The 22432-nt window shown below is 44.2% G+C and overlaps 1 protein-coding gene across 2 annotated transcripts; it reads right to left on the bottom strand.

The window, feature by feature from the left end:
* Positions 1-377: 377 nt before the first annotated feature.
* Positions 378-20798, bottom strand: TIGAR (TP53 induced glycolysis regulatory phosphatase). Of its 2 annotated transcripts, none has more exons than XM_077266503.1 (6): positions 20219-20798; positions 17217-17254; positions 12584-12705; positions 11100-11177; positions 2686-2796; positions 378-1833 (listed from the first exon to the last, which is right to left on the bottom strand). In XM_077266503.1, the coding sequence occupies exons 1-6, from the start codon at positions 20248-20250 to the stop codon at positions 1384-1386; spliced, it is 831 nt and encodes a 276-aa protein (XP_077122618.1). In that variant the 5' UTR covers positions 20251-20798; the 3' UTR covers positions 378-1383. The 2 variants fall into 2 exon arrangements, with proteins under 2 accessions (XP_077122618.1, XP_077122619.1); XM_077266504.1 differs by having other exon boundaries at positions 12584-12724; positions 20219-20629.
* Between the last annotated feature and the right edge of the window lie 1634 nt (positions 20799-22432).

Here is a 22432-nt window from a genome sequence, read left to right as displayed (position 1 = left end):
GAAACATCTCTTATTATCCCTTTAAGAAACAGAAAGATAATTGATGACCAATCTTAATTAATTTGACAACATAGAAGTGGAGCAAACTGTCTAAACAAAAAACTCCATGTCGCCCATAGCAACCAATCGCAGCACAGCTTTCATTGTTCCAGAGCAGAATTCAAAATGAAAGCCGAGCTGTGATTGGTTGCTATGGGCCAAAACAAAGGCAGCTTCTTCTCTTACATCTCCCACTGTTTCAGATTTTGATAGAAATGAGCCACAAAAGGGGTAAAAACAGCCCTTAAAATAATCTGTACACCTTTAGGTACCGTCACTGATTCTAAATGGTAGCGGACAAGGCTAATTTTCGTTTTTACACCCCTTCATTCAAAAAATGACAGCATTCGTTTTAACATAAAGTACTGAAAAGTGATAAAAAATTCCACGTTTAAAAAAAAAAAAAGAAAAAAAAAAAGGTCATTGTTTTGGGGGGTCGTTTCCATGGTGTTCATTGTGTGGTAAAAAAAAATGACGTGGTAACATCATTCTCCAGATCAGTACAATTATGATGATATCAGACCTTACATGTTTTTTTTTTGTTTTTTTTTTAACTATTTTATTGGCTTGAAAAAAATTCTGAAATTTGGAAAAAAATAAAACAAATTCAACAATTGTGTGTTACTTTTTTGAGATCCGTAACTTTTTAGTTTTCTGTCAAGAGGCTTCGTTTTTATTTTTGGGAGCTGTAGTTTTTACTGGATACCTAATGGTTTAGTCACTTTTTATTGCATTTTTTTTTTTTTTAGGGTAGAAAAAAAAAAAAGCAATTTTGGAGTCTAAAATATTCTTTTTTTAATACGGCGAGTTCATATTTTCAAAGTTTATGACTTTTAAGCGGCGTGGCAAAATCAAACACGTTTCATTTTTTATCATTGCCTTCAGCAGACCCCCATCTGTTAGAGGAACCCAATGGTACCTTGCAATCACACAGCCGGGGGGCTATGGTGGGCACCTAAACAGACTTCTCGTAGTTATGGCGCCATTTAAATGCCACCGTCAGCGATTTACAGCTGCATTTAAGGGGTGAAACGCCCCAATCGTTGCTGTGAGAGGCAGGTGCCAGCTGTATAACACAGCCCGCGCCTCTCCTCCTGTACCCCGATTCCCTCCATGACACATGTATACGTCACGGCCCAGGAGGGGGGTTTAAGCAAGGTTTTAAATATACAGCTCTACTTAAGACAGACTGGGGGAATATTGTCAGGGTGATGGAAATTATCCTACCGTCCTTAAAGACACGCTACATCAAGGAAAAGCATACCGAGGATACCCATCTGGAGGCGGACTACAACTCCCAGCATGCCCCTACCAGCCAGGCACAAGGAGAAGCGTTGGCAAATGTCATACAACATAATGGCTGGTGTCCGCATTGAGGTCCACTAAGTGATCATGGCGATTGATGCAGATGCAACGGATGGCGGGTTTATTTATTTCTCCAGGCGCGAGACTGATAATAAAATGGCTGATGCCCGTGTTGGGGCTGACGGAAAGTTCTCGGGACTTTTTCAGGTCGGGCGGAAAGCTGAAGTGAAGATCTTCTACAAAGTACTTGATCCAGTTCCTCATGTAAGCGCCGTGGCTGACCAGCAGGATGTTGGCGTCCAAGGTGACGTCGCTGTGGTCCTGGATGGCGCCTTGGTTTTCACCGCTGTGATTTATGAATGGGCAGAGGTCGACAGCTGTGACCCGCTCACGCCCCGCCGCGCCAAGAGAAGCCTGGTCATTGGCACTGCTTTCATCCATTACCATGTGGCAAAGGAACTCAAAGAAGTCCTTGGCCCGAGCTCGAACCTTAAAAAAATAAAAATGGAATAATCATAATACCTGCCTCAGCTGCTGCAGAACCTCCTAAACACACCTCAGCTGCTGCACAACATCACAATACACACCTCAGCTGCTGCAGAACCTCCTAAAACACACAACAATATTCCCCTCAGCGGCTGCAGAACCTCATAACACACACCTCAGCTGCTGCAAAACATCACAATACACCTGAGCTCCTGCAGAACCTTACAATATACACCACAGCTGCTGTAGAACCTCATAATACACCTCAGCTGCTGCAGAACCTCATAATACACACCTCAGCTACTGTACAACCTCATAACACACCTCAGCTGCTGCAGAACCTCATAATACACCTCAGCCGCTGCAGAACCTCATAATACACCTCAGCCGCTGCAGAACCTCATAACACACCTCAGCCGCTGCAGAACCTCATAACACACCTCAGCCGCTGCAGAACCTCCTAAACACACCTCAGCTGCTGCAGAACCTCCTAAACACACCTCAGCTGCTGCACAACATCACAATACACACCTCAGCTGCTGCAGAACCTCCTAAAACACACAACAATATTCCCCTCAGCTGCTGCAGAACCTCATAACACACACCTCAGCTGCTGCAGAACATCACAATACACACCTCAGCTGCTGCAAAACATCACAATACACACCTCAGCTGCTGCAAAACATCACAATACACCTCAGCTCCTGCAGAACCTTACAATATACACCTCAGCTGCTGCAGAACCTCATAATACACACATAGGCTGCTGTTTAACTTCATAATACACCTCAGCTGCTGCAGAACCTCATAATAAACACATAACTACACTATTATATGACCCCACACACAACTCACCTGCTCCAGGGTTTCTCCTCCCGGCGGAGTATATGAAGGACACTGCTCTCCCGATTTCTTCGCCATGATCTTCAGTTCGCTGAGCGGCTGCCCCTCCGCAACGCCATATTTCTACACCATAACATATTAATACAATTGTAACCATGAAAAGTCCCACATTAAAACACAATAACTGTTCACAAGAAAATACCTTTAACCCCTTTCTGCCAGCTGACAGAATAGTACGTCAGCTGGCAGATCCCCTGCTTTGAGGTGGGCTCCGGCGGTGAGCCCACCTCAAAACCGTGACATGTCAGCTGTTTCGTACAGCTGACATGTGAGCGCAATGAGCGCGAGCGGAATCGCGATCTGCCCGCGCCCTTTAACTAGTTAAATGCCGCTGTCAAATGCTGACAGCGGCATTTAACTAGCGCTCCCGGCCGCATTGTCTGCGGCCGCGTTGTCTGACATGCTCGCACCGCTGACCCCCGTCACATGATCGGGGGTCATCGGTGCCTTGCCATAACAACCAGAGGTCTCCTTGAGACCTCTATGGTTGTTGATGGCCACCCTGTGGTCGGCGTTCAAAGCAACCCTGCATTTCTGCTACATAGAGGTGATCTGTGCTTCACCTCTATGTAGCAGAGGCGATCGTGTAGTACATGCTTCTATTGAAGCATGCCAAAATTTTTTTTTAAAAAAAGTGTTTAACCCCTTAAGCCCCGAGGGTGGTTTGCACGTTAATGACCGGGCCAATTTTTACAATTCTGACCGCTGTCCCTTTATGAGGTTATAACTCTGGAACGCTTCAACAGATTCTGACACTGTTTTCTCGTGACATATTGTACTTCATGTTAGTGGTAAAATTTCTTCGATATAACTTGCGTTTATTTGTGAAAAAAACTGAAATTTGGCGAAAATTTTGAAAATTTCGCGATTTTCCAAATTTGAATTTTTATGCCCTTAAATCACAGAGATATGTCACACAAAATACTTAATAAGTAACATTTACCACATGTCTACTTTACATCAGCACAATTTTGGAACCAATTTTTTTGTTTTTGTTAGGGAGTTATAAGGGTTAAAAGTTGACCAGCAATTTCTCATTTTTACAACACCATTTTTTTTTTTAGGCACCACATCTCATTTGAAGTCATTTTGAGGGGTCTATATGATAGAAAATAACCAAGTGTGACACCATTCTAAAAACTGCACCCCTCAAGGTGCTCAAAACCACATTCAAGAAGTTTATTAACCCTTCAGGTGTTTCACAGGAATTTTTGGAATGTTTAAATAAAAATGAACATTTAACTTTTTTTCACACAAAATTTATTTCAGCTCCAATTTGTTTTATTTTCCCAAGGGTAAGAGAAGAAATTGGACCCCAAAAGTTGTTGTGCAATTTGTCCTGAGTACGCCGATACCCCATATGTGGGGGTAAACCACTGTTTGGGCACATGTCAGAGCTCGGAAGGAAAGGAGCGCATTTTCAATGCAAAATTGACTGGAATTAAGATGGGACGCCATGTTGCGTTTGGAGAGCCCCTGATGTGCCTCAACATTAAAACCCCCCACAAGTGACACCATTTTGGAAAGTAGACCCCTTAAGGAACTTATCTAGATGTGTGGTGAGCACTTTGACCCAACAAGTGCTTCACAGAAGTTTATAATGCAGAGCCGTAAAAATAAAAAATCATATTCTTTTTCACAAAAATGATCTTTTCGCCCCCAATTTTTTATTTTCCCAAGGGTAAGAGAAGAAATTGGACCCCAAAAGTTGTTGTGCAATTTGTCCTGAGTACGCCGATACCCCATATGTGGGGGTAAACCATTGTTTGGGCGCAGGGCAGAGCTCGGAAGGGAAGGAGCGCCGTTTGACTTTTCAATGCAAAATTGACTGGAATTGAGATGGGACACCACGTCGCGTTTGGAGAGCTCCTGATGCGCCTAAACATTAAAACCCCCCACAAGTGACACCATTTTGGAAAGTAGACCCCCTAAGGAACTTATCTAGATGTGTTTTGAGAGCTTTGAACCCCCAGGTGTTTCACTATAGTTTATAACGCAGAGCCATGAAAATAAAAATTATTTTTATTTTTTTTTTTCACAAAAATGATTTTTTAGCCCCCAGTTTTGTATTTTCACAAGGGTAACAGGATAAATTGGACCCCAAAAGTTGTTGTCCAATTTGTCCTGAGTACGCTGATACCCCATATGTGGGGAGGAACCACTGTTTGGGCGCATGGCAGAGCTCGGGAGGGAAGGAGCGCCATTTGGAATGCAGACTTAGATGGATTGGTCTGCAGGCGTCACGTTGCATTTGCAGAGCCCCTGATGTACCCAAACAGTAGAAACCCCCCACAAGTGACCCAATATTGGAAACTAGACCCCCAAGGAACTTATCTAGATGTGTTGTGAGAACTTTGAACCCCCAAGTGTTTCACTACAGTTTATAACGCAGAGCCGTGAAAATAAAAAATATTTTTTTTTCCACAAAAATTATGTTTTAGCCCCCCAAATTTATATTTTCCCAAGGGTAACAAGAGAACTTGGACCCCAAAAGTTGTTGTCCAATTTGTCCCGAGTACGCTGATGCCCCATATGTTGGGGTAAACCCCTGTTTGGGCACACGGGAAAGCTCGGAAGGGAAGGAGCACTGTTTTACTTTTTCAATGCAGAATTGGCTGGAATTGAGATCGGACGCCATGTCGCGTTTGGAGAGCCCCTGATGTGCCTAAACAGTGGAAACTCCCCAATTCTAACTGAAACCCTAATCCAAACATACCCCTAACCCTAATCCCAACGGTAACCCTAACCACACCCCTAACACACCCCTAACCCTAATCCCAACCCTAATCCCAACCGTAAATGTAATCCAAACCCTAACATTAGCCTCAACCTTAACCCTAACTTTAGCTCCAACCCTAGCCCCAACCCTAACCCTAGCCCTATCCCTAACCCTAACCCTAACCCTAACGGGAAAATGGAAATAAATAAAAAAATTTAATTTTATTATTTTTCCCTAACTAAGGGGGTGATGATTTACTATTACAGCGGATTTTTATGATTGGCAGCTGTCACACACTAAAAGACGCTTTTTAAAGCAAAAAAGTTTTTGCGTCTCCACATTTTGAGACCTATAATGTTTCCATATTTTGGTCCACAGAGTCATGTGAGGTCTTGTTTTTTGCGGGACGAGTTGACGTTTTTATTGGTACCATTTTCGGACACGTGACAGTTTTTGATCGCTTTTTATTCCGATTTTTGTGAGGCAGAATGACAAAAAAACAGCTATTCGTGAATTTCTTTTTTTTTGGGGGGGGGGCGTTTAACTCCTTCATGACCTTGGGATTTTTCGTTTTTCCGTTTTCGTTTTTCGCTCCCCTCCTTCACAGAGCCATAACTTTTTTATTTTTCCGTCAATTTGGCCATGTGAGGGCTTATTTTTTGCGGGACGAGTTGTACTTTTGAACGACATCATTGGTTTTACCATGTCGTGTACTAGAAAACGGGAAAAAAATTCCAAGTGCAGTGAAATTGCAAAAAAAGTGCAATCCCACACTTGTTTTTTGCTTGCCTATTTTGCTAGGTTCACTAAATGCTAAAACTGACCTGCCATTATGATTCTCCAGGTCAGTATGAGTTCATAGACACCTCACATGTCTAGGTTATGTTTTACCTAAGTGGTGAAAAAAAATTCCAAACTTTGCAAAAAAAAAAAAAAAATTGCGCCATTTTCCGATACTCGTAGCGTCTCCATTTTTCGTGATCTGGGGTCAGGTGAGGGCTTATTTTTTGCGTGCCGAGCTGGCGTTTTTAATTATAGCATTTTGGTGCAGATACGTTCTTTTGATCGCCCGTTATTGCATTTTAATGCAATGTCGCGGCGACCAAAAAAACGTATTTCTGGCGTTTCGATTTTTTTTCTCATTACGCCATTTAGCGATCAGGTTAATGCTTTTTTTTTATTGATAGATCGGGCGATTCTGAACGCGGCGATACCAAATATGTGTAGGTTTGATTTTTTTTTTTATTGATTTATTTTGATTGGGGCGAAAGGGGGGTGATTTAAACTTTTGTTTTTTTTATTTTTTTCACATTTTTAAAAACTTTTTTTTTTCACTTTCGCCATTCTTCTATAGCCTCCATGGGAGGCTAGAAGCAGGCACAGCCCGATCGGCTCTGCTACATAACAGCGAACATCAGATCGCTGTTATGTAGGAGAATTGCAGGTGTGCTGTGAGCACCGACCACAGGGTGGCGCTCACAGCCACCGGCGATCAGTAACCATAGAGGTCTCAAGGACCTCTATGGTTACCATTCAGAAGCATCGCCGACCCCCGATCATGTGACGGGGGTCGGCGATGACATCATATCCGGCCGCCCGGATGCGGTAGTTAAATGCCGCTGTCTGCGTTTGACAGCGGCATTTAACTAGTTAATAGGCGCGGGCAGATCGCGATTCTGCCCGCGCCTATTGCGGGCACATGTCAGCTGTTCAAAACAGCTGACATGTCCCGGCTTTGATGCGGGCTCACCGCGGAGCCCTGCATCAAAGCAGGGGAGCTGACCTCGGACGGTATAGTACGTCCGAGGTCAGTAAGGGGTTAAACTGTTCCGTGTTTGGTAAAATTGATAAAGCATTTTTATTCTTCGGGTCAGTACGATTACAGCAATACCTCATTTATATCATTTTTTATGTTTTGGCGCTTTTATACGATAAAAACTATTTTAAATAATAAGAATAAATAATAATTTTGGCATCGCTTTATTCTGAGGACTATAACTTTTTTATTTTGTCTTTGATGACGCTGTATGGCAGCTCGTTTTTTTTGCGGGACAAGAGGACGTTTTCAGCGGTACCATGGTTATTTATATCCGTCTTTTTGATCGCGTGTTATTCCACTTTTTGTTCGGCGGTATGATAATAAAGCGTTGTTTTTTGCCTCTTTTTTTTTTCCTACGGTGTTCACTGAAGGGGTTAACTAGTGGGACAGTTTTATAGGTTGGGTCATTACGGACGCGGCGATACTAAATATGTGTACTTTTATTGTTTGTTTATACTTAGATAAAGAAATGTATTTATGGGAATAATATTTTTATTTTTTTTCTTTACTTAGGAATTTTTTTTTATTTTTTTTTTGCACATGTGGACATTTTTTTTTTTTTCCAGTTTTACTTTGTCCCAGGGGGGGGGGGGGACATCACAGATCTCTGATCTGACAGTTTGCACAGCATTCTGTCAGATCAGCGATCTGACTTACAGTGCTGCAGGCTTACCAAGCGCTTGCTCTGAGCAGGCGCAGTGAAGCCACCTCCCTGCAGGACCCGGATGCAGTGGCCATTTTGGATCCGGGCACCTGCAGGGAGAGGAGGTAAGAGATGCTCGGAGCAACGCGATCACATCGCGTTGCTCCGAGGGTCTCAGGGAAGCACGCAGGGAGCCCCCTCGCTGCGCGATGCTTCCCTATACCGCCGGAACACTGCGATCATGTTTGATCGCAGTGTGCCGGGGGTTAATGTGCCTGGGGCGGTCCGTGACCGCTCCTGGCACATAGTGCCGGGTGTCAGCTGCGATAATCAGCTGACACCCGGCCGCGCTCCCCCCGTGAGCGCGGCCGATCGCATATGACGTACTATCCCGCCACTGGGAATTAAGGCCCACCCCACCTCGACGGGATAGTACGTCATATTGGATTAAGGGGTTAAAAAATATAAAAAAAAATAAAAAATATCTAAAAGTTCAAATCACCCCCCTTTTGCCCCAATCAAAATAAAACAATATAAAAAAAATCAAACCTACACATATTTGGTATTGCCGCCTTCAGAATCGCCCGATCAATAAAAACAAAGCATTAACCTGATCGCTAAATGGTGTAGCGAGAGAAAAAAATCAAAACGGCAAAATTACGTTTTTTTGGTTGCCGCAACATTGCATTAAAATGCAATTAACGGGCGATCAAAAGAACGTATCTGCACAAATATTGTATCATTAAAAACATCAGCTCGGCATGCAAAAAATAAGCCCTCACCCAACCCCAGATCACGAAAATTGGAGACGCTACGGGTATCGGAAAATGGCGCGATTTTTTTAAATTTTTTTTTTAGCTCGGTTTTAGCATTTTGTGAACCCAGCGAAAAAGCCAAACAAAAAACAAGTGTGAGATTGCACTTTTTTTGCAATTTCATGGCACTTGGAATTTTTTTCCCGTTTTCTGTTACACGGCATGGTAAAACCAATGGTATCGTTCAAAAGTACATCTCGTCCCGCAAAAAAATAAGCCCTCACATGGCCATATTGACGGAAAAATAAAAAAGTTATGGCTCTGGGAAGGAGGGGAGAAAAAAAAAGGAAAACAAAAAAAGTTCCGGGGGTGAAGGGGTTAAAGCACTGTCAAGGAAAACGGACATATGCCAAACGATCCAATGTTCTGGATTATCGGACAGTACCAGAAAACAAAGAACCTGCAGATATACCAGTGTCAGACTGCTTGGTGACTGGAGCTCCCTCTAGTGGCCAGACTTTGTTACTGCACTGCCATCAGTCCAGCTCAGATCATTTCTTTTGCACAGCATTATACATTAACCCCATAATGACATGACAAATATTTTCAATTTTAGCCTCTTTGAATTCCTCTTAATTTTTTTTTAAGCTGAATAATGCCTTGCTTTATGAGCAAGGAGTTTTTTTTCTTTTTTTTTTTATAGCTCTGGGTGGGGTACATATAAATTATTATTTTTTTACACTATTCATATTTTAAAGGTAAGAACATGAATTCTAAGTATTTTTTATTTTTTTTTGCAGACTATTTTTTATTTGATCAAATGATCTAGATCACATCTTTATATTAAGCCTATATAAACCAAGTATCACCATTCTCCTCATCAGTGCGATTACAGGGATATATATCACACGTATCCAGCTTTTTATTAATTTTAGCGGTTAAAATAAATAAAAATTGTAAATTTGGAAAAACATTGTTTTTGATTGTATCGCATTTTTCCAAGACCTGTAACATTTTCAATTTTCAATTGATGGAGCTGCACGGGGGCTTATTTTTTGCGGGGCGAGACGATGTTTTTATTGATACCATTTTGGGATATATACGACTCTTTGATCGCTTCTTACAGCATTTTTTGCAGTGTTGCAGCGAGCGAAAATAATAATAAAAAAAAAATGCAATTTTGGCAGTTCTAACCCCTTTTCGACGTTGGGCGTAATAGTACACCGATGTCAGACTCCCTCCCTTTGATGTGGGCTCCAGTGCTGAGCCCGCATCTTTACTGGAACATGTCAGCTGTTTTGAACAGCTGACATGTGCCTCTAACAGCCGCGGGTGGAATCACAATCCACCAGTGGCTGTTAATCTATTAAGTGCCGCTGTCAATCTCTGACAGCGGCATTTAACATGCGCTTCCTGCAAGCGCGCCGGAAATCCCGCCTATCGGCGCTCGTGTCACATGACCACGGGTTGCCGATGGGTTGTCATGGCAACCCGTGGCCTCCAGCAGTCCTCTATGGTTGTCACTGCTGGATTGCTATGAGCACCGCCCGATGGACGGCGCTCATAACAAGTGAGTAATTCTGCTACATACAGGCGATCTGATAATCGCCTGTATGTAGCAGAGGTGATCGGGTTATGGCAGCTTCTGACTATTGAAAAAAAATCTAAAAGTTCAAATCACCCCCCTTTCGCCCCATTCAAAATAAAATACCAAAAAACAAAACATACACATTTGGTATCGCCGTGTTCAGAATCGACCGATCTTGGGAGGTGCTAGACACAGACATTCTAGGGAGGAGCCAGAGGCAGACATTCTAGGGAGGAGCCAGAGGCAGACATTCTAGGGAGGAGCCAGACATTCTAGGGAGGAGCTAGAGGCAGATACAGACATTCTAGGGAGGAGCCAGAGGCAGACACAGCCATTCTAGGGAGGAGCCAGAGGCAGACATTCTAGGGAGGAGCTAGAGGCAGACATTCTAGGGAGGAGCCAGACACAGACATTCTAGGGAGGAGCTAGAGGCAGACATTCTAGGGAGGAGCCAGACACAGACATTCTAGGGAGGAGCTAGAGGTAGACACAGACATTGCAGGGAGGAGCCAGAGGTAGACACAGACATTGCAGGGAGGAGCCAGAGGTAGACACAGACATTGCAGGGAGGAGCCAGAGGTAGACACAGACATTGCAGGGAGGAGCCAGAGGCAGACACAGACATTCTAGGGAGGAGCTAGAGACAGACACAGACTTTCAAGGGAGGAGCTAGAGACAGACACAGACATTCTAGGGAGGAGCTAGAGAAGACACAGATGTTCCGCTGCAAGTTCTCTTGAAACAAAAGTTACACTTTAATCCTCCTCTACTACAGAAACGCCAAAATACAACAACCATTCAGCCACCAAGCTACCGAAAAATCATCATCCCGTAGCACTTACCCTCTCCCGCAGTCTGGCATCATAGTTTATTTTAATCTCCTCACTGGGCTTGTTGTTCTTCATGATAGTACAAGCCGTCTATAGAGAAAAATTAGAGTTATTAACTTTTCTATGGGGAAGGCAGCATCAGACTACAAACAGGCTTTCTTTGTAGTCTGTAACCTTGGAGACACATAGATATGCAGGGACTGAAAAGTCATCAATCAATAGTTACATATATTCTTTAAATAACCTGATGAAATCCACTAATTGCTGATTCTTATTGTAAGTCTATACTGAAAAAATACTTGGCTTGTCATAACAAGCCAGAAGAAAAGTAAAAAGTTTTCTTTTCTCATCAAGTTAAAACTGCTTATGCTGTGCAAACCAGTCTAACAAATTATAAATAAGTAGTTCTATACTTTGGCATCGATTCTTCTTCAGTGGGTGGTTTCTCTTCAGTGGGTGGTTTCTCTTCATTGGCATTCTGTTAGCACTATAGGTGTTGGAATTAGCTTTCCCTTCACTTCTCAGCATTGCAGTGAGCCTACTATTGTCTAATGGCCTGCCTGCCTTGAATTGAAAGCATGCTCCTCTTCTGCCTGTATGCAGTTTGACAGATAAGAGACAAAAACCCGCCACAACTTCCGGTCGAGCAACAAAATCCCGCCCCAACTTCCTGTTGAGAGAAAAAGACCCGCCCCAACTTCCTGTCGAGAGAAAAAGACCCGCCCCAACTTCCTGTCGAGAGAAAAAGACCCGCCCCAACTTCCTGTCGAGAGAAATAGACCCGCCCCAACTTCCTGTCGAGAGAAAAAGACCCGCCCCAACTTCCTGTCGAGAGAAAAAGACCCGCCCCAACTTCCTGTCGAGAGAAAAAGACCCGCCCCAACTTCCTGTCGAGAGAAAAAGACCCGCCCCAACTTCCTGTCGAGAGAAAAAGACCCGCCCCAACTTCCTGTCGAGAGAAATAGACCCGCCCCAACTTCCTGTCGAGAGAAAAAGACCCGCCCCAACTTCCTGTCGAGAGAAAAAGACCCGCCCCAACTTCCTGTCGAGAGAAAGACCCGCCCCAACTTCCTGTCAAGAGAAATAGACCCGCCCCAACTTCCTGTCGAGAGAAAAAGACCCGCCCCAACTTCCTGTCGAGAGAAAAAGACCCGCCCCAACTTCCTGTCGAGAGAAAAAGACCCGCCCCAACTTCCTGTCGAGAAAAAGACCCGCCCCAACTTCCTGTCGAGAAAAAGACCCACCCCAACTTCCTGTCGAGAAAAAGACCCGCCCCAACTTCCTGTCGAGAAAAAGACCCACCCCAACTTCCTGTCGAGAAAAAGACCTGCCCTAACTTCCTATCGAGAAAGAGAGACCGGCCCCAACTTCCTGTCGAACAAAAAAGACCCGCCCCTCGCTTCCACTCACGACGCAAAGATTCGCTCCCACTTTCTTTTCATATCTGACAGAAGAGATGTCACCATTGTATCTGCACACCACGATACGGCACTTGCCTGCTTTGCTCGGATCAGGTCACTGGAGAACACATGTGTAAACCGGACATCGCTGAGGAAGCGTCCGGCAGCTTCCGCCTGCATGAATCCTATTTCAGAGAGGGGTTCATCTATACCTTGTCCTGTAGACAAATGATGCAGCTGCGTAAAACAGCAGGAGACTGTATAATGTCGGAAGTTTCAAGAGTCCATGCTACACATCATGAAGTATGGAAGACAAATCCAGCCTTTTTTATCCATTTAAAGGGCCATAACACCTGTAGCTAACATTGCATAAAAGTGCAATAATACATATAGAGATGCTAATATTAGTCACTGATAGCTGACAATAAGAGAACTCGACATACAGGTGACAGAAAATACAGGAGAAAAAAAAAACGGAAAAGATTCTAGCTGTGCACCATTCATTTCAATGGGTCACTACTATCATAAAATGTATTCTTCTGGCCAATATGCAAAAAGTACAAAAATATATGGACTACGAAGAGCACCTTACGCTATACAAATATATGGAACTAGCTGATGCTAATAGTTACCGTAATTAGATGTTAAATAAGGACATACCTGCTTTTTTGGAACACTAGTTATTTTAGGGCACGTTTTTGAATGACTAAGAATTTCTAACACGTTTTTATCCTTATTTGTATTACCCACATCAACCAGGTTGAGTTTTGTACTTCCATTAATTAAATAACCACCACAAAAATCACCTATAGTAAATTAATACCCAGGAAAAAAGTACATTTATACTCAAAACGTAATATTTTATTAAACGAGATTGTAAAAGTATATAACAATAAAAGGATATATATATATATATATATATATATGGTATTATATATAATAAAAGAGGGACCCTATTCCATAGTATACAACAGGATGTAAACATAATTTTATGCATTATCAATCATATCACAAAAAAGCAGGGTAAAATATACACAATGTTGGGATAATATGGCATATTTTACCTGGAGACGCCGGCCGAAGAAGCAGAGCGAAACGCGTGTCGGGGCAGAGGGATGCATAGCATCCAGTGATTCACGCGAACAGGTAAAGTATGCTCTATTATCCCGACATTGTTATACGCACATTTCAATAGCTGTGGTGCTGCATACTATCGGGTGTAGCCATGACACATTTAGTCCTCGGTAAAGTAACAGGTGGTTATTTAACCAACTAATCAAGGTATGCATACACAGCAGCCATTACAGCACATGTTTTTGTACCCTGCTCTTTCCCTTCGGCATTCTTGTGATCACAATGATGGATATTGATATTTGCACATTATTATTCAGTGTGTTTTTGCATTTCTGTCCTTGGTAAGGCGACAGGTGGCATTTATAGCAGCCGTTACAGTATATATATATATATATATATATATATATATATATATATATATATATATATATATATATATATATATAAAACTATGCCTTTTTCCTTGTGACTATAAGTGATTGGTATTGCATATAATTATATGTTTACATCCTGTTGTATACTATGGAATAGGGTCCCTCTTTTATATATCTATCATCTATCTTGTTATATATATTTTAAATATATTTTGTATTTATTTTTATATATTAAAAAACTATTTTTAATATATTGCCATTAAAAAAATAAATTGTGTATAAATGGACTTTTTTTTTTTTTTTTTTTTTTTTAACCTGGGTATTAATGTACCATAGGTAATTTTTGTGGTGGTTAAGGACTATGAAATGTAATAATACACACACACATATATATATATATATATATACATATATATATATATACATATATATATATATATATATATATATATATATATATATATATATATATATATATATATATATATAGTCATGTACCTTTAAGACCATTCAACACCATTTGCCATTTGTCACAATCTCGTTGGGTCAATGACAACCGTTTGCAATGACGTTTATATATCAGAAACGCTGGCGCCACACGGGTGTCTGACCTTTCTACGAGCCAACTTTGGCCGAGAGATCAGACTCCGCATGACTGCAAGAAGCTCACACTGCTCCTTAGAGACCGAGAAGACATAGATCTCGAATAATACGATTTATGGAACATAACCAGATGTGATGAGCTCGCCGGCTCCCTGATCGGATGCTCTCTGCGTCCGATGCTCTGCACTAATTTACTTTGGGTCTCATTAGATGACGACGTTAGATGCCTGAGATCAATCCTCCAAGTAAATGAATTAGAAAAACCCAAATGGCCACAATGCATCAAAGCGATTTCGATAGAATTCTGGCGCAAATTTGTTTGAAAAGTTTGAAATACTTTGCGCAACTTAGATTTCAACAAAACTTGTGCGACTTTTCGCCATTCCTCATATGCATGCATCTCTTAACGAATCAGGAGCATCTGACCCCAACACGTCTCCTCAAGGCCTAAGATTATAGGGGCCAATCATTTTTTTCTAACACTTAAAGGCAACGCAGAAACGAAAAAAAAAAAAAAAAAAGTCAAAGTGGCTACAGATACATGTTCTTTATTTATTATTTGTAAACCTCGTTTTATTTTCACATATAAGTTTATTTTTTGTACATAATTATGGGGCGGCCTTCATGCTCTGTGACGTGTGCAGAGAGGGGAGTGGGAGGAGGAGGTGAGCTGTGACATCAACTATTGTGAATGGTGGATCCTGTGTTATCTACTGTATAAAGAGGTGTTATCAGTCATAGTACAGGAGGAGGAGGTGAGCTGTGACATCACCTATTGTGAATGGTGGATCCTGTGTTATCTTCTGTATATAGAGGTGTTATCAGTCATAGTACAGGAGGAGGAGGTGAGCTGTGACATCACCTATTGTGAATGGTGGATCCTGTGTTATCTACTGTATATAGAGGTGTTATCAGTCATTGTACAGGAGGAGGAGGTGAGCCGTGATATCACCTATTGTGAATGGTGGATCCTGTGTTATCTACTGTATATAGAGGTGTTATCAGTCATTGTACAGGAGGAGAAGGTGAGCTGTGATATCACCTATTGTGAATGGTGGATCCTGTGTTATCTACTGTATATAGAGGTGTTATCAGTCACTGTACAGGAGGAGGAGGTGAGCTGTGACATCACCTATTGTGAATGGTGGATCCTGTGTTATCTACTGTATATAGAGGTGTTATCAGTCATTGTACAGGAGGAGGAGGTGAGCTGTGATATCAGCTATTGTGAATGGTGGATCCTGTGTTATCTACTGTATATAGAGGTGTTATCAGTCATTGTACAGGAGGAGGTGAGCTGTGACATCACCTATTGTGAATGGTGGATCCTGTGTTATCTGCTGTATATAGAGGTGTTATCAGTCATTGTACAGGAGGAGGAGGTGAGCTGTGACATCACCTATTGTGAATGGTGGATCCTGTGTTATCTACTGTATATAGAGGTGTTATCAGTCATTGTACAGGAGGAGGAGGTGAGCTGTGACATCACCTATTGTGAATGGTGGATCCTGTGTTATCTACTGTATATAGAGGTGTTATCAGTCATTGTATTTGCGATTCAGTCACAGCGGCTGGTGATTACGGCTAGAAAATAATCTGTTCCTTTGTGCATTGGATGGTCGCGCTCAACCATGACACTACGAGAATTTTGGAAGGATCATGTCTGTGTAGAACAGCCGTCTTTCAGCTGTCAATAGCAGTGTCTGTCCACACAATCACCTTAACCTGGTAACTTGTATGAGGCTGTTTATATACAGTATTTTAAATCAGGAAAAAGGTTTAAAGGGGACCTGTCACTTTTTATAAATATGTATTATGTTTACTCTGGTGTAAATGCCCCCATTCTCCTGAATCCAGCAATGTTTTTCTTTTGTTCTTGCGCCTCTCCGTTCCCGAGATATGGCCCCTTCTATCCTGTATAGAAATCTACAAGTGGGCATGGTCACCATCAAGAGAAGAGTTGGAGACCACACCCACTTGGCTTAAAACTCTGGATACAAGCATTTGGAAGATGGGGCGATATCTCGGGAACGGAGAGGCGCAGAAAGAAAAGACAAACATTGCCGGATTCAGGAGAACAGCAGCATTTACACCAGATACAAAAAAAACCCCACATAATTAAAGCTTGGTAAAACCTTACAACCGTATAGGTCCTTGACCAATGAAATAACATATTGGCATTAGGATTGAAATGTTTAGTATTCAGATGATACTCAAACTCCTATGTGATTGACTGCCAGGAAGAGCTGGGAGAGGAACAAGACTTTTTGGGGTGACCAAGTAATGAAACAGATAACACGGGAAGTCAGCAGCACAAGATTACCGTCCCAAGGGTAACACTTGGTACTTGTCTCAGGATAGACATTACGATATGTCCAATCTGACCAATGCTGATTGGTAGAGCAAAATGGAACCAGCTAAATGGACGGCTTTGGACTGTAACGGTCCGATAGCCTCTCCTCCCCCGACGGGCACCCATGGTAACTTTATATTCACCCACGCCTTTCTGCTATTATTCAGATCATTACCATTAATTTAGCACGTGATTGTATGACGGGTTTGTGTTAAGAGATCTGCTGATAATTATTTCCCGTAATACACAGATAAAGCAAAAAAGAGGTTACTGTCCCTTTAAATCACAGTTGGTTTTTTTTTTTTTTAATTTTATTACTACTTACCTTGAAGTAATTTTTCTTTGTTGTATCGGGTCTCCCCACTTGAAAGGAAAATAGAAAATGAAAAATCATTGGTGTAGAAATGGACATCTTTATTGGAGTTGGGTAAAAAAAAAAAACATTAGCGGAATTCTGCCAAGTTGTCACCATGGCGCCCATATAATTTAAATGGTTATTTCTGATCATTAAGAGTCATCACCTATCCAAAGATTGGCAAAGGAGAGGGTGCCAGGGATTGGGGTGACATTAACCTCGTTTTTGGGATCCATGATGATCCCCCTCCACAATCCTATCTTTTGTACAGGTGGTCACCTTTATGATGGGATTAACCCCATACGAATTAAAGACGTTGTCCGGTCTTCTGATAAAAGCCTGTAGACTTCTCAGTCCTCAGTGTGCACGCTGTCAGAATTCTCCAGTATTGCCGGTGAGAGCCATTTGCTATACTTCTGGCCACATTCTGACTAGACGTGTCTGGCTTTACTTAATACAAGTGAATTGAAAGAAGCTGAATACGACTAGTCGGCATGTGACCAGATGTATTCAATTTGCATACTTGCAGTCATGTGTTCGCCCGTTCTCATCCGCAATACCAATGAATCCCTACAGTGTGCGCACAAGTCTGCAGTCACATAGATTTTATAATAAGACCAGAAAACCCCTTTAAAATCAGGTCACCATGCCGATTTGGGGGGCGGCATCTGACTATTTTATATGTATAAGGGCCTCCTCACTCTCCCCTGAAAGGTTAAGGAATAAGGAGATTGGGCATGTTGAATATCTTTTATTCTCAGGGGAGATGAGATGTCGCCACAAGTGTCTGGCAGCAGCTTTTTCCCTTACACTGAAAAATACATGAATGCTCGGAGAATACGCAGAATATGAACATGTACAAGGGAAAAATTGCCAGCCATACAAAGAGCAGGTAACGAGGGGACTCCGCAGACATCCTGAGAGTGGGAGACTCGGAGACCCACCAGCCATCCCGAAAGCAGGAGACTGGGGGACCCCCAGCCATCCCGAGAGCAGGAGACTCGGGGACCCACCAGCCATCCCGAGAGCAGGGGACTCCGCAGACATCCCGAGAGCGGGAGACTCGGGGACCCCGAGCCATCCCGAGAGCAGGAGACTCGGGGACCCCCAGCCATCCAGAGAGCAGGAGACTCGGGGACCCCCAGCCATCCCAAGAGCAGGAGACTCGGGGACCCCCAGCCATCCCGAGAGCAGGAGACTCGGGGACCCCCGGCCATCCCGAGAGCAGGAAACATGGGGACTCCGCAGACATCCCGAGAGGGGGAAACTCAGGGACCCACCAGCCATCCTGAGAGCGGGAGATTCAAGGACCCCTCAGCCATCCCGAGAGGAGACTTGGGGACCCTCAGCCATCTCGAGAGCAGGAGACTCACCAGCCATCCTGAGAGCAGGAGGCTCAGGGACCCAACAGTCATCCCGAAAGCGGGAAACTCAGGGACCCACCAGCCATCCCGAGAGCAGGAGACTTGGGGATCCTCAGCCATCCCGAGAGCAGGAGACTTGGGGACCCACCAGCCATCCCGAAAGCAGGAGACTCAGAGACCCACAGACATCTCGAGAGCAGGAGACTCAGGGACCCACCAGCCATCCAGAGAGCAGGAGAATCGGGGACCCACCAGCCATCCTGAGAGCGGTAGACTTAGGGACCCTCAGCCATCCCGAGAGCAGGAGACTTGGGGACCATCAGCCATCCCGAGAGCGGCACACTCGGGGACCCTCAGCCATCCCAAGAGCGGCAAACTCGGCGACCCACCAGCCACCCCGAGAGCAGGAGACTCAGGGACCCACCAGCCATCCCGTGAGTGGGAAACTCAGGGACCCACCAGCCATCCCGAGAGCAGGAGACTTGGGGACCCTCAGCCATCCCAAGAGTGGCACACTCAGGGACCCACCAGCCATCCCGTGAGTGGGAAACTCAGGGACCCACCAGCCATCCCGTGAGTGGGAAACTCAGGGACCCACCAGCCATCCCGAGAGCAGGAGACTTGGGGACCCTCAGCCATCCCAAGAGCGGCACACTCAGGGACGCTCAGCCATCCCGAGAGCGATAGACTTAGGGACCCTCAGCCATCCCGAAAGCAGGAGACTTAGGGACCCTCAGCCATGCCGAGAGCAGGAGACTCGGGGACCCTCAGCCATCCCGAGAGCGGCACACTCGAGGACCCACCAGCCATCCTGAGAGCAGGAGACTCAGGGACCCACCAGCCATCCCGGGAGTGGGAAACTCAGGGACCCACCAGCCATCCCGAGAGCTGGAGACCCTCAGCCATCCTGAGAGCGGGAGACTCAGGGACCCTCAGCCATACCGAGAGCGGCACACTCGGGGGACCGCCAGCCATTCTAAGAGCGGAACACTCGGGGGACCCCCAATGATCAGCAAGTTATCCCCTTCTCTATGGATAAAGGGTTATTTCTAGAAAATAAAACCATAGGGACATACTATATGATGTTTCTACATTAGTCTATAGCTTCCTCCCAAACTGCCTGGATTTTGTCAGTCCCTTTTCATATATCTATATCTATATATATATATGTCATTGACTCCCCCTAGTGGCAATAGCTGGTAACTAGAATGTTATCATTTAAAGGGGCTGCATTGTTCCCCTGTAGCATTCTGTGGGTAATAGGGCTTCAGGTCATGTGATGAATGGATGTGCTGCCCCCACAAGACATCACTGCAGTGCAGTCACATACCCCTTAGTAAGGCCACATAGTCCAGCCCAAACATTACTGTACAGGTGGATACACAGGTCTCCTGTATGGCTGCCATTGATTTGTGATCCTCACAGATATATATATATATATATATACACATCTGCTCCCCTTCCTTTCCCGGGCTCATGTTCTGCCCATAATAGCCCCGGTCCTGCTCTGCAGCCCCCTCTATGCCCCCTCTGACCTTTCCCAGAGCAGCTCCCGGCACATGGGACCAGCAATCCTCAGACAAGCACGGCGTGAACTACTGGACTCACTGTCTGACGATGGTCAACGCGAACCGGGCCATGTCTAGAGGTCGGTGCCGGCCGCGTCCTCACAGCTCCGCATTGCAGGCGACTCCGGCTCTGATACAATGTATCACCGGTTTCCAGAGAGGAGCCAATCACTGCACCGCTCACATCGGACTGCCTGCAGCACAGACGTAACGCGGCTCCTGATTGGCTGACGCGCACAACGTGCACGGTGATTGGCGTCAGTGTCGCCTTCTATGGAAACTGAAGTAGTTCTGTGCGGAGGAGGCAAGTGTCATGTGCGAGGTGAGAGAGGGGGCGAGAGGAGAGAAGAGGGGGCGAGAGGAGAGAAGAGGGGGCGAGAGGAGAGAAGAGGGGGCGAGAGGAGAGAAGGGAAGGAAGGGGGCAAGTGCTGCGGAGACAAGAGTCCTGTGCAGGTGAGAGGAGATGGAGAGAGTAGAGAAGGAGCAGGTGCTGCAGAGGGGAGGAGACGAGTAGGGGCAAGTGCTGTGAAAGAAGGCAGACATGTATTGCAGACAGTATATAAAGAGAGGAGACCTGTACAGCAGACAGTATATAAGGAGAGGAGAGCTGTACTGCAGACAGTATATACCATACCTCCCAACTTTTGAAGATGGGAAAGAGGGACAAAGTTTGCGGCGCGCGAAGCGCGTCGCGGCAAATTTTAGGCCACGCCTCTGACCACACCCATTCATAATTAGTCACACCCATATCCACGTCCCAAGCACACCCATTTAGCACTGCTGATCACACTGTTTCATATACAATAGTTATAAACAAAAAAATATGGCCACACAGTGCTCCATACTGTATAATGACCACACATGACGCTCCATACTGTATAATGAACACACATGACGCTCCATACTGTATAATGACCGCACATGACGCTCCATACTGTATAATGGCCACACATGACGCTCCATACTGTATAATGGCCACACATGATGCTCCATACTGTATAATGACCGCACATGATGCTCCATACTGTATAATGGCCGCACATGATGCTCCATACTGTATAATGACCGCATGCATACTGTATAATGGCCGCACATGATGCTCCATACTGTATAATGAACGCACATGATGCTCCATACTGTATAATGACCGCACATGATGCTCCATACTGTATAATGACCGCACATGATGCCCCATATTGTATAATGACCGCACATGATGCTCCATACTGTATACTGGCTGCACATGATGCTCCATATTGTATAATGACCGCACATGATGCTCCATACTGTATACTGGCTGCATATGATGCTCCATACTGTATAATGAACACACATGATGCTCCATACTGTATAATGGCCACACATGATGCTCCATATTGTATAATGACCGCACATGATGCTCCATACTGTATAATGACCGCACATGATGCTCCATACTGTATACTGGCCGCACATGATGCTCCATACTGTATAATGACCGCACATGATGCTCCATACTGTATAATGACCGCATGCATACTGTATAATGACCGCACATGATGCTCCATACTGTATACTGGCTGCACATGATGCTCCATACTGTATAATGACTGCACATGATGCTCCATATTGTATAATGACCGCACATGATGCTCCATACTGTATACTGGCTGCACATGATGCTCCATACTGTATAATGAACACACATGATGCTCCATACTGTATAATGGCCACACATGATGCTCCATATTGTATAATGACCGCACATGATGCTCCATACTGTATACTGGCTGCACATGATGCTCCATACTGTATAATGACCGCACATGATGCTCCATACTGTATAATGACTGCACATGATGCTCCATACTGTATAATGGCCGCACATGATGCTCCATACTGTATAATGACCGCACATGATGCTCCATACTGTATAATGACCACACATGATGCTCCATATTGTATAATGACCGCACATGATGCTCCATACTGTATACTGGCTGCACATGATGCTCCTTACTGTATAATGACTGCACATGATGCTCCATATTGTATAATGACCACACATGATGCTCCATACTGTATACTGGCTGCACATGATGCTCCATATTGTATAATGACCGCACATGATGCTCCATACTGTATAATGACTGCACATGATGCTCCATACTGTATAATGACCCCACATGATGCTCCATACTGTATTATGGCCACAGTTCTCCATACTGTATAATGACATACAGGCACGCAGCTCACACACATGCAGCATCACACA

This window comes from Ranitomeya variabilis, chromosome 5 (genome assembly GCF_051348905.1).
Source record: "Ranitomeya variabilis isolate aRanVar5 chromosome 5, aRanVar5.hap1, whole genome shotgun sequence".
Lineage (NCBI taxonomy): Eukaryota > Metazoa > Chordata > Amphibia > Anura > Dendrobatidae > Ranitomeya > Ranitomeya variabilis.
The sequence above is the reverse complement of the archived record's forward strand: the minus strand, read 5'-3'. Positions and strand labels throughout refer to the sequence as shown.